Source organism: Cariama cristata, unplaced genomic scaffold, assembly GCF_000690535.1.
Source record: "Cariama cristata isolate BGI_N322 unplaced genomic scaffold, ASM69053v1 scaffold17413, whole genome shotgun sequence".
In the NCBI taxonomy this organism is placed as follows: domain Eukaryota; kingdom Metazoa; phylum Chordata; class Aves; order Cariamiformes; family Cariamidae; genus Cariama; species Cariama cristata.
The window spans coordinates 43,458-56,042 of record NW_009610373.1 but is presented as its reverse complement, the minus strand read 5'-3'; the positions used below and the strand labels follow the sequence as shown (position 1 = coordinate 56,042).

Sequence of the window (12,585 nt, the reverse complement as noted above, 5' to 3'; positions counted from 1 at the left end):
GCAAAACACTGAACTGTCTGGTGCTTTTCAGATATGCTGCAGTTCCTCAACTTCAATATATAGTATCAGGGTGAAGTGTATGGCCACAGAACTTACATAGTTGAGTAAACAACCACCTACTTTTACAAATGTTTCTGCAGAAATATTTCAGAAATTTGCCTTGAAGTTAGCATCACTATAAAACTCTCTCCTCCCTTTTCCTACTGAGCAGCCTCAAAAGAGTCTACAATAAATACTTGTATTACCTTATTTTCATCTAAATTAGAATTTGCCGTATGTTTCTGTTGGTTCAGTCATCAGTTTGTTTCATTAGCCAGTTAAATGTAGGTATCCATAGGATAATGCACCTACAGTTTTGCTGAGTACAGGAGATCTCGTGTGCTATTCAAAGCAGGTTTTTTTTGGTATTGAATTTGCTAGATGAAGGAAAGCGGATGTAGTATTCAGGGCATGTACAGCCAGATACTATTTTTTTTTGTCCCATAATACAGGACAAACAAAAAAGATAACGTTTGTAGTCTGAAGATTTTTAAAAACTAAGGTATAGTTTCTTTTCTTGTCCTCTTTTAAAGACCTTCAGAGCATCTGATACAATTACTGCTCTCTGATATGTTATGCCTTTGAGAACCTTTTGAAGGTTTGTAGAAAGAATATTTTTATTCTTAGTTGCTTTAGAAGTGGAATGTTCCATACGTCAGTGTTCCTAATGTTTGTCTTTCTGACATTGTGTTGGGTATGACAGTCTTAAGTACCTGTACAGAAATGGAAAAACCTTCTGAGTAACTTCAAACTGCAGTGCTAAGCCTTTGCAGTGCAACTGCTAGTATTTATTAATGCATCATGGCAGCAGTAGGTGTAGTTAGAAGAAACATAATAGAAGTAGAATTTTTATCTACTTAAAGTGACAATTAAGACAGACAGAAGGAAGTGCAAAAAATAGGGAAAATGCAAAAGTAAAGTTTTGTTTTCTGTATTGGTTTACCAGTTAGTCCATAACATCTGAATGTAAAATGTGACTATTCTAATTCAGGTCTATTTTTCCTGAGAAAAATAGATGGAATAGGAGCTCTGGAAGAAAGATGCACCCTGTCTTTGCTCGAAACTAATTAATTGCCTTTCCTTGAAGAAACATTGTTTTGTTTTTGTTTGTTATCAAACGTTGTTTCCTGTCAAAATGGATAATGTTTTACAGAATAAACTAGAATCAGGAAACTGAGTATTTTTTTGAGAATGGAGTTGCTTTCCCGTCAGCCATAAGAGCTGATACCTTTTTGCTTTCCCCGTCCCTGGTTTAGTCATACGCAGATGAATGGACTTGGATCCTTCTACCTTGGCTGAAGCCTGTTATTCAACAGAAGGATTTTGATACAGTCTCTGAGCAGCATTACAATGTTAACAGCACATGAGCATATTGTAATCCTCCAGTCTTTTCTCCAAAAATACTTTGACCTTAACTGTTCTATATCAAATTATGTATTTTAAACTTTAAGAAGCAGTTTAGCTGAAGTCCTTGACTGAACTGAATTTTTCTGATAGAGAAAGGAATATAATGGAATTTTTTATAAAAATTCAGTTGTGATTTACTGTAGTCTTTTTTGCTAGTATGCTTCCATCCATTTTCAGTCTTAAGGCCCATCAATTTAGAAGACTTTTTTTTTCACTTGGGGAATCAAAATATTCTGTTACCTGGGCTCAGTTTTACGCTTGGTGAAAGTATGAACTAACATGGGCTTTTTCATTCCATATATGCTGAAATTTTTAGCTCCAGAGCTGCTTCAGCATGCCATTTAGCTCATGAATTTGTCCAAGTTACAATTTTCTTAATAAAGGAAACTGTCAAACGTTATAAACAAGGAATAGTCCCAATCCACCAAATGAAATCTAAAAGTGAGAGATCTTTTGCAATTATTTAAGCCAAAGGGAGCTTTGTGGCAAATGCAAATTAAACCAAACATTTCTGAGATAGTGTGAAGCTATTCACAGTTGCGTCCCAATTACATTTTATTTGAGGCTTTTCCCCATAGAAAATAGTAATTTTTTTTCCTTGAAATATCTGTAAGTTATAAAACTTTGTCTATCATAGTGCTTGAAAGTTTTTAAATGGAAAAATATGTTTGGCATCTGAAATCTCTTGAGAAGAAATCACAGCTTTTTATTGAAACTTGTTAGTCTCTTTCTGTGCTTGAAAGTTTAATAATTTTGAAGAGAACAAAGTAAACTTGAGTTTTTCTGGATTTTTTTTTTTATTTTCTTAAGTGAGCAGTACCAGTAAGAAGGGAGTTCTTGTGTCATGAAATTGCTACGTCTTTTTCCCTGAGGTTTTCAAGAAATGTTTGAGAGGTGGGGAATGTAATTAAAATCTTATTCTCCCTTTGGCTGCATTTTTAATTTTTAATTCAAACCCTCACACAGCTTAATAGAGCTTTGCTTTAGGGTGTTTTATACCTCTATCAAAGTGACTAAAGTAATTAGTATTTTATACGTTTTGGTAAGTATTTTGTCACTGGAAGCACCAGTGCAGGTGAATGATAATGGTTTGAAGCTCAGGCAGTGACGAGACCCTAAATGAGAATGTCGCCTTTTAATCAAGAGCACTTGGAGTCTATGGTATTGAAATGCCCTACAGTGAACATAGGAAAGCCATCCATCACTTCGTGACAGTCCAATCTTTTAGTGCATGAGTAAAATTTTATTCACCCTTTCTAAGGCAGTTGGAATGTAAGAGGGTTTAACTCACCTCAAAACAGCTGTCTAAAAGTTCGAAAGCTTAATGTACAGATTGCTTTCTGGACAGCATATGTGTCTTTATGTATTATCTTTATTTATTTAGATCGCAATTGAAACATTTTTGCATGTCCTGCTTCAAACAGCTCCCCCCTTCCTCTTATACACCCAACAGGAGAGATTATTTCTGAATTTTAGTCATATATTTGGAGTTAATTTGCGTAGTTGATTAACTCTTGATACTCAGCAGAAATACTCAGCAAGTTAGAGAGAAAGAACTGCTGCTTCAGGAAGGGCAGATTTTGTAAGTCTCACACCAAAAAGTAGTTTGACACGTGACTCAGAAGTCCTCTGGGGAATGCTTAGAAGACAATGAAGTACATTTAATGACATGTACTTGGAATTACAAACTATTATAATAATAATTCAACAATCTAATTTCAAGTTTTGTGTTGCTATGTTTGTTTCTAATAACCCTCCCTCAGCTTTCTCTGTAAGTGAAAGCAGCAGCGGGATCTGAGGACAACGTCATAATTTAAACAAAAATATTTTTGTTGATGGGCATTTGGGAGATTTACTTTTGATGTCAATGGAAGCAGAAACCTGTACGAGAAAACTTGTATTTTAAGATGAGTTGGCAATGATGAAACCCATTGACTTAAATAGATTTACTCCCAGTTTACAATGTATGCATGACTGTCTTGCCCACCCTACTAGCTGCTTGAAATCAAGGACATTGATCTGCACTGTACTTAATACCTGTTTTCAGCTAGCTCCTACTCAGTTTTTTTGTTCAGTAAATTGAGTTTTTCAGTACCCTGTGGAACAAAATTTGCTGTGAATATGCAAGATTATTTTTTTTCCTTCCTAGCATTTGAACATTTTCAAGCTGAAATATTTTTTGTCCTCTTCTAAAGTAAGGTAGGACCTTCTGTGAAGGGAGAATGTTCCTAAAATGCTACCATGTACCACATGCTACCATGCTGAGAGAGAAGAGGCTGGGGAAATTGTATTGGGCTTCATTTTAGTGAGTGGAAAGGAAGAGGGAATAAGGTTTTTTATCCAAGAACCAGTAAAATGCAACCAGATGGGGAAGACATGTTTATAGATGTTACTGAATAAGTCTTACCAGCAAACTTTTCTGTAACAGATGTGGAGAGAGTTAATCTTGTTCAGTGCTATTTCTTCACTTTTATATTGTTATTGAGTCTTCAGTGAGTTTGCTTTCAGAAATGCACTATGCTAATGACATTGGCGATGAGAAATTTTTTAGCTGTCATTTTAACTTGAGCTTAAGCATGTCTAATTCTGACAGCTTTCTCCGTGAATTGTTCCCAGCAATGTAAAGAGCTGCATTTTTGTCTGCCAGAGTGTATGTGTTCAAGTTTTAATAGCTCCTGTCATGTCATCATGAAAAGTTAAATGAATTAAATATTCAGAATGTGCAAGAGCCTGTACCGGGCTTGTTATACAGTGAGAGCTAATATATTAATCAAACAGCTTAATATATGTTCCAGTATGAGCAGTATTAGCAGGGACTCTGTTAAATAGCTGACATTCAAAGTCTCTTCCCAATTTTTAAAAGTCTGCTTGTATCATCGCTGCTGTCATCTAGTGACATTTGTGCTCTGTTTCCACATGGCATTCTCACTCACTGTAATTGGCTGCTAGTGAAAATACAGCTATTATCTCTCTGTTTTATAAATCTCTCTGTTTTATAAATTACCATTTACTTTCCTAGCTTCATGCCACAGCTTCGTCAGAATGTCACAGAACTTACAGCTAAAAGCTGAGGAAGTTGCCACAGGTTGGGTGCAATACCCAAGTTGCTTTAGAAGTAACCTACTATAGGAATAATTAAACATATACCATTATTGAGGCTGAATTAAAACAACTGTGTCAATGAAATTAAGAATCTCATTGTAGTATTATTGTGGTTATGAAAATCAGCTGCCAAAAGTAAGTGAAAATACTTCAAACTATTTATTGAACTTCACATACAAAGGTTGGAGACAAGTGGGTTCTGCAGCAAGCCAAACTGGGTGCTTGGGGCAAAGTTATCACCAAGTGTGAGGGCCTGATTTAGAACCAGACCCCTCTTACTACTTCTTTTGTCAATAGTCACATACAACCCCCTAGTCATCACTTTAACACAAAGCCAGAGTACCAGAAATACTGAATGTAGAATCAAAACCAAAGCAAAAAACTACATATGTAATAACCCTCATCTACAACTGCTGTACTCAATAGTGTTAAAATTGACTAACGAATTAATGATTTGCAGAAAACAAAACAGACAGAGAAAAATCAATGTTTACAGTATTGTTTTTGCTCCTTTAAACTAGAAACTCCCTTTCCAGTTCTTCCGGAATTTATTAATGCATTTAAGTTTTACTTTACCAACACACTCTTCAGTTTATCTTCTATTTTTTAATTCTGTTTTACAATGTAAAACTGTAACATCTAGTCAAAATGGCCACTGATGATTGTAGTGTACCTTCAGTGATGTGCAAATCTATTTTTTTCTAAGCCATGACATGCATGGTATGCAGCTATAGGATGGCAAAAATGCACAAATGTACGTCTTTGACTTTTGTGTTTCATTATTTTTTAATATTTTTTATACTTTGTAAAATCCTGTTAGTCTAAAATAATGAAAAAAACATTATAGAATATAATCCAAAAATAAATAGGTAAGAAATGATACTTCAGCATATATCAGTTATTCTGTTATGTAGTTTTAATCCTTGCTGGCGGAAAAAAAAAAAAAAAAGGAATGATGATTCAGACAAGCACTTTCATAATAAGCTAATTGCACCTGGTATTTAGTCCCATCACAGACACCCATCCCAAACCCCACAGTGCTGATTCCACCTAGAAATAGCCAAAACAAAGAATTCAGCTTCCATGGTCTACAAGTTTTGCTTGTCCTCTCCCTAAATAAAACCAGACAGATGGAGCAATCTTTGGAAATCATGTGAAAACCAATACATCTGCGGTAGGGAATTTGGAACAGAATATATTGAAAAAATTAATAGATCTACCAAAACCTAAGATTGAAAGTAGTATGTGAATAGGCAGCCTCCCAGTGTGTGTTTTCTCCCACTACAGACAGCACATACAGTAGGGTCCAAACTAGGCTCATTCCTGGGGTTTGGCTTTATTCAAAAGAAACCAGTGTTAAGGTAGCAAAGCTTAGCTCAGGTCTCTTCCCCAGACTTGGCTGCTCTTACAACAAACCTCTTAGGACTCCCAAGTGTTTGCTGCAGGTCTTTGCTCGCTCTCGAATTTTTGCTGTCTCCTAACCAAGTGAAGTCCTCAGCCAGCTTCCTCACCCAGCGACTCACACCCAGTCCTAGTACGTAACGGGGAGGACAGTGTCCCACCCAGCTGGGATGCACCAAATACTCGATAGATGGTCTTGTGAAAAGAAAAGCGAAAAAGAAGCAGCACTTCTCACTCATATGCCAGGAGGGACAGAGGTTGCCAACCTGTCACACTGTGGTTGGAGTTAAAATTCAGCTCAAGCACATAAGCACAACTTGAAAGAGGGAATAAGATTGCACAAGTGGTCCTGCAAGGAGCATTTGACCTGCTGTCTACAACTTTTCAAACATGCAATTCCAGTCCGGGTTGCTCTGCACCTGGCTAAGGAGGATACAGGGAGGAGGAGGAGGAGGAGAACAGAGGTAGGTAACATGAGAAGAGGTGGCAGCATGGACTTCTGTGGAGGTTAACAGCCAGAGGAAGAGTTGGTGCGAAGGGATGAACATAGTTACTGATATCTTGGCTGCAGTCTTTACTCCAGTGTTTTTGTTGTTATTTGGGGTAAAACTAGCGTAAGCAGGTTCAGCTGTACTGAAATCACACCTTCATTTGCCGGTGCAGATGTACCCTGTAAATGTAAAGCCACTCCAAAGTCTTTGTTGTAATAATCTTCAACAGCCTATGCAGAAAAACATACACTGCTTAGTGACTATTGTAGCACAAATTCCCTGTAGCCCTAGTTACATAAACCACGGTTTAAAAGACACAATTTAGTTATAAAGTGCACATTAAAAGCTGCCTCACTCTCTCTCTCCTTGAAGTGTATATTGAGCTCCCCATAAAGGATGTTTACATTACAAGCTCAGTTAAAAAGAAGCTTTAAAGAAGCTATGGAGAGTTTCAGCCCATGGTTACACTTTGATTCTAGCTCTACTGCAAAGCATTTGGGATTATCCTAGGACGCTGGAGGTGAGGGAGTTAGCTAAGAGACTGGCTGGGTAGAGAAAATGTGCTGGGGGCTGGTTGTGAATTGGGCAGGAAGGGGAAGTTACCCTACGCGTGACTGGGGGTTACAGCACACATTGAGCAGGACATGTTCCCTGGTGACAGGCGCTTCCGCACGCTGCTCACCAGACCTTCCTAGGACTACAAAGGGGATTTGAATTCATTCCTGTTTTGTTTGCCCCAACACATGACTGCGAAGAATGAACAATCTTCCAAACTAAACGACCAAGCAAACAAGCACATTTGGGAGAGATTTGTTCAACTAATGTTAAAAGTTAAAGATGACCTTTACTGTACAGTAATTGTTCACTGAGGAATATTCTTTCAGGCTGTCAATAATGTTTTGTGTTATCACTGTATTATTCACTTTCAGGAAACATGGGTTTTGCAGTACAAAGGTAGATCCATATTGGCTAAAATTCATTTGGCATCTCCCCTCCTGCCTTTAAAACAACTTTCAAAAAACAAACCTGAAACATTAAAAGATGTTTCTTATGTTTCAAATCCTGGCATTTTAAAATGTAGGCTGGACAGATTTGTAGATTGTTGAGACACTTTCAGTTTGTGGCTATAAAACTGCTCAGGGTATCAACTGAGACTTCTGCAGGCTGCACGGAGAGCATTTCAAAGCTCTGTACTTGCCAGAGTTCACTCCTCTGTGCAGTAGCACATTATTCTGGAAGCAGTGCTTCTACTCAAGTCTTTAATGTTTTTCCAGAAAGAAAAGCACATTAGCTGAGTATCTCTCTTCCATAGTGCTACTGCTAAAAATCAGCGTTTTCATACAAGCTGAGTGAGGGAACTGGCGTGCCTCTATAGTATGTCTTTATCTCACTTCCCAGCATTTAACTGGGATCGTAGTACTCGGTCTTAGTTGCTTCCCAGTCTGTCACAGGGCTCTGAAATCATGATATCAATTGCATACCACCATGGTATGCAAGCTGCTTTACAGTCCTGCACCCTTTGCCTTGGAGAGGAAACCACTGCACTCAAATTCTCCATGACAGATCCAGAAGCTACTGCTGGCATTACGTCTCAGTGGGACTGGAGGATGACTTGGGTGTCCACATGGCCCAGAAAAGCAGCAGCTGCTGCTCCAGATCCTGCTGCCTCTGCCACTGTGCAAGGGATGCCAGCACAAACAAAATTAACATCTGGTCTGTAACGTGAGTTATGCCAACTCTTAGCAGTGCTAATACCTGAAATCTCTTAGGGGTTGGTCCGGAAAAGAAACAACATGTAGAATTTACATTCAGGAATTATCCTGCCAGGAACAGTTCCTTACTTTCCTTCGCAATGCACTAGCAAGATTAACACTGAATCCACACAGAAAAACCCACTGAAGATGGTGAGTGCAATATGTAAGTGCACCCAGCTGCAGAAATTAAGGACTATATGTATAAGGAAGCTTTTTCCCCTTTACTGTTTAACTATTTTTATTTGCTCTGCCTCAAAATACTAGATACTGTTTTGAGATATTGTTGGAATGCTACTCAAAACCTATTTCATAAACAACAGAATACTTAGGAGAAGATCACTGAAGGGGCAAAAGTGAGAAATTAATTAATAAAAAACTGTGGGATTGGATTTAAAACCGACCAAATGGTACCAAATAAAAGGCAAGAATGCTTTGAAGAATAACTGTGAGTGCTGATTCCTCCACTTAGAGAATTTACACTGATAATGAGTGGTATCAGAGATAATTTATTCATCAAAAATAATCTTGTCTCTCCAGCCTTATCTTTCTCGAGATTGACTTTAATGTTTGCTGCTGAAATCTGAAGTGCTGGAAGCGTGCATGTGCAAGAATATAGTTTGAAACCTAGCAACTCATTGTATAAAACCACTTTACTCAGGATTGCTGAAGATATTTTCCCTGCTTGCTGTCACATAATGCACATGTTTCTAAACATCCATCTGCATTTCTCCTGTTTCTCTGACAGTCACTGCCTTTTAATGTTGTCCTCAGCAAGGGAAGAATCAAGTTTAAGCTACAGACTTCAGTGTTGCTTCCACTGATGTTATTTTGGCTGTATCCCCTGTACTATGGGCTTACAGAGGACTGACTGTTGTTTTGAAAATAGATCGTCTCTATTCACATATTTTACTTTAATAAGACACTAGAAACATGACTATTTTACTTGAATGCGTCTTTATACCATACTTTGAATATTAAAGACCTCTCCTTGCTATGTTAAAAACAGGCATTGTTGAATAACTGGATGTATTTCCCCAAAGAAGAGTTCAAGTTGCCTAGTCCCTAATCCTGTAATTACTAATGCATTTAGTTAAGAATACAAACACTTCCCTTGTACTCACATGGAGGAGGATATGCTGAATCACGGCCTTTGCCATATAGTCTCAGTTTCTAGAGATACTCCTATAATTCACTATTAGTAATGATCCTTTCTTCTCCTACTTAAAAGAGTATTGTATCAACACAGAAGGTTTTGCAGTGCAGGTTTTCACAGGAGAACTTCTTTTGTTCTAAGTATTATCTGTCTGAAGGTAAAGTAAAGAAACATTTTAACCACTCATTCAGTAAATATTGATTTAGCTTTTAGCCAACCTTTTTGTTCTTCAAGAGAAAACAGAATGAAGGTATGAAATCCTATGGACTGAACTGCCAAACTCAATGGCAAAATTCTCATTGGCTTCAGTATAGATCAGGATTTCACGACGAACATTTATGTATGTAGCATGGGCTAGTTCTGGTAGTGTGGAGACTTACAGGGCATTCACAAAATAAAAAACAACATAAACTCAGCCATGCAGAACTATCAGAAATTGGTTAGACTGCCACACAACATTTTGAGCTTTCCAGTCACACACACACCTTCTCCAGCTGCTCTTCCTGCTAAATAGATAAACCCTAAAGAAAAGCCTAGAAAACACCAACTAGTACCCATGTAGATTTTGTGAGGCTTGTATGTAAAAATAATATATATAAAATAAAGTACTTTTTTGTCTCAATCTTCACACAGGCACAATTGAGGACAAGGATGAAGAATAAACTGATTAATCAATTTTTCTTTAGAACCTTGAAAAAAACTTTTTATAAATTTTATATATTCCTGTTAATGCACTAATACGGAACATTCTGAAATAGATCCAATGTACGTTTCTGCTGTTTCAGGTTTCACATGCTGTCTTGCACTTTATAGAGATGGCTTTCATTAATACTGAAATAAACTCGATGCTGTTTCTACTCAGTAGGCTTTGGCTACTCTTATTCCCCTCCCCTTTATGTGTCAGTTGTAAATTGCTTGACAAATATTCTGTTTCATGCTTCCCCACTGCTGGTGTGCAACATCTTTAAAGATTCCAAAGAGATAGGAAGGCTAAAAAGGCATCAGGTCGGTAATAGAGCAGATGACTCTTTCTGCAGTATAAACTTGCTGAGAGTAAGAAGCAGTAAGATTGTATTTTTTCTTCAGAGTGCAGGTGGAGAGGCCATGAATGATAACAAATTTCTGAACACAGACTCCAGCACAGGATCAGCGGAAACAACCGTCAAGCCTCTACCATTTAAAGATCCAAACTTCATCGTAAGTATATTATTTTAATAACTTGAAATTCTAAACTCTTCAAGTAAAACATTAACTAGGATTCTATTTAACCATATTGCTAATGTAAATATTAAGAAAGTTGGCTTAACAGCCAAATAAAAGGTCGACAATTTTTAAGAAATTCACCTCAAGCCCCTGCCACACTATGGTCCAAAGTGCACACTATATTATAGCATGAAAATGGCACTGGTCCAGAGGCAGAACTATTATATTAACTTCTGGAACAGAGTCAGAAAACCCGCTAGATCAAGGTAAATGCAGAAGTTTTATAGTATGGTATCTCACAAACTACCACAGCTTAAGAGGAACAATTAATACCCCTGTGGATGCAGGAATCCCATCTCCTAGTTCCTAGCCAAGGCAGGCTACAAAAGAGTTGAACTAGAAATCAGCCAGAGAGTCATTAGCAACTGGCATTTTGCTCCTATCTGAGTCCCTGAAACTCTTAACAGACCTGGGGTGTCTGCTCTTCCAGTAATTGCTAGATTTAGAAGCAAACACTCCGTGCTCCCCAGAAGCCTGGCTTGCCGGCATTCAGAAGTCATGTAAACTCTGACAGCTGACGAAATACAGGCTGCTAAAACACTCGGAGGTTTACATTGGGGGTGAAGGTGAAGGAAGACTACAGCTAGTAATCCTGTCACTGCTGGGTTTGTTTTTAATATCTTTTCCTCTTGCTGTGCCAGGGCCAACTCATTGGCACACTGTACAAATGCTTTCTAGAGAAGCAAACTTCTCAGACTGCTGGTCCTAAGCCAGTACTTAGAAAGAAGGATTTTATCCCAGATTTCATTCTGTATGAATAAGATACAATATCCCACAGCATAAAACCTGAGTAATTGGGCATCGCACAGCTCACTAAGCACAGGTTTGGCAGTGGGTATAAAATTAATCTCTGACTTGCAAGTTGCTTTGCAGATGACTTCTGTCAGGAGAGGGGCATTCAAACGACTGTATGTTTTGCTCACCCTAATCCTCCAGTGAGCGCCAGTGCCGTCGAGAAATGGGCCGTATTGGAAAAGCTCCGTTTGCGCCCAGAGGCATTCCATGTAGCTTCCATTTAGGATTTAAATAGCCCTGTGGGCTTGTGCTGATCCTTCAGTTCTTAGAGGGAGGTCACCACTTCCAAAGAGGCAATACTAATGTCTGCATGCTTTCAATAATAATGAATGTACGGGGCCTTTGGCAACTGCTGCAGAAATAATAGGCAGTTATAATAAAAACATGAAATTGTCCTCCTCGATTCAGTAACTAATTTGAGAAGAAATGTATTGAGTTTTAACTAGCTTTTTGTTGGTATGAACTGGTAGTAACAATTTGGACTACTTTTTGCATCCTTCCAGCCTGATTTGCCTTAAAAGCAAGAAAATAAATTAAATAATGTCTATCTCTCATAAATATGTGCAAGTTTGAACCATTAGCTCACTGCAGAGGATAGACTTAAAAGCAGAGAAGAAGGAAGAAATTACCTTTTTCTAAACTTCCTGAATAGAATTTGCATCCCTTGGCAATGGGGCAGGGGAAGAAGACCTTCTGATAATTGTGTAGAGCAACAAATAGATCCACCTGTCCTAGCTCCAGCTTTTCCTGAACTTCACTGGTGCAGAGATAGCTTGGTGCATTTGCGCTTAGCAGTCATTGCCTTTTGATTGTAGGTACGCAAGGTGATATTCGGGCCCATTCCTAGAGGCATAAGTTCATATAAACTCAATAGTTGCTTTTGAGAAACCAGATTACTGAAAAAAAAAATCATTATGCAATGATTTGGGTGAAAATTCTTGTAATGAATTTGAATTAGTAATGTGGTAATACATCTATTTTCAGCTCATATTCCAGCAGTCTGTATTTTACAATGACCTCTATATTACTAAGGTGTTACCCTCAGACCAAACATTTGCATGTACTTTCTATATTAGATATCCATTGCCAAAACCCGATACATCATCAGCTCATGAGCATCTTTTCTGAGCTTTCTTATTGAATCCTATCATTCTCAGCAATTTAACAGACTAATTTATAA

The 12,585-nt window shown here is 37.9% G+C and overlaps 1 protein-coding gene across 1 annotated transcript in view; it reads left to right on the top strand.

The window, feature by feature from the left end:
• The first annotated feature begins 1,305 nt into the window (after positions 1 to 1,305).
• Positions 1,306 to 12,585, top strand: part of INO80C (INO80 complex subunit C) — an 18,879-nt gene continuing 7,599 nt past the window's right edge. The window contains 2 exon segments of the mRNA XM_009697870.1: positions 1,306 to 1,413; positions 10,434 to 10,544. Coding sequence (XP_009696172.1) covers positions 1,306 to 1,413; positions 10,434 to 10,544 — 219 coding nt within the window.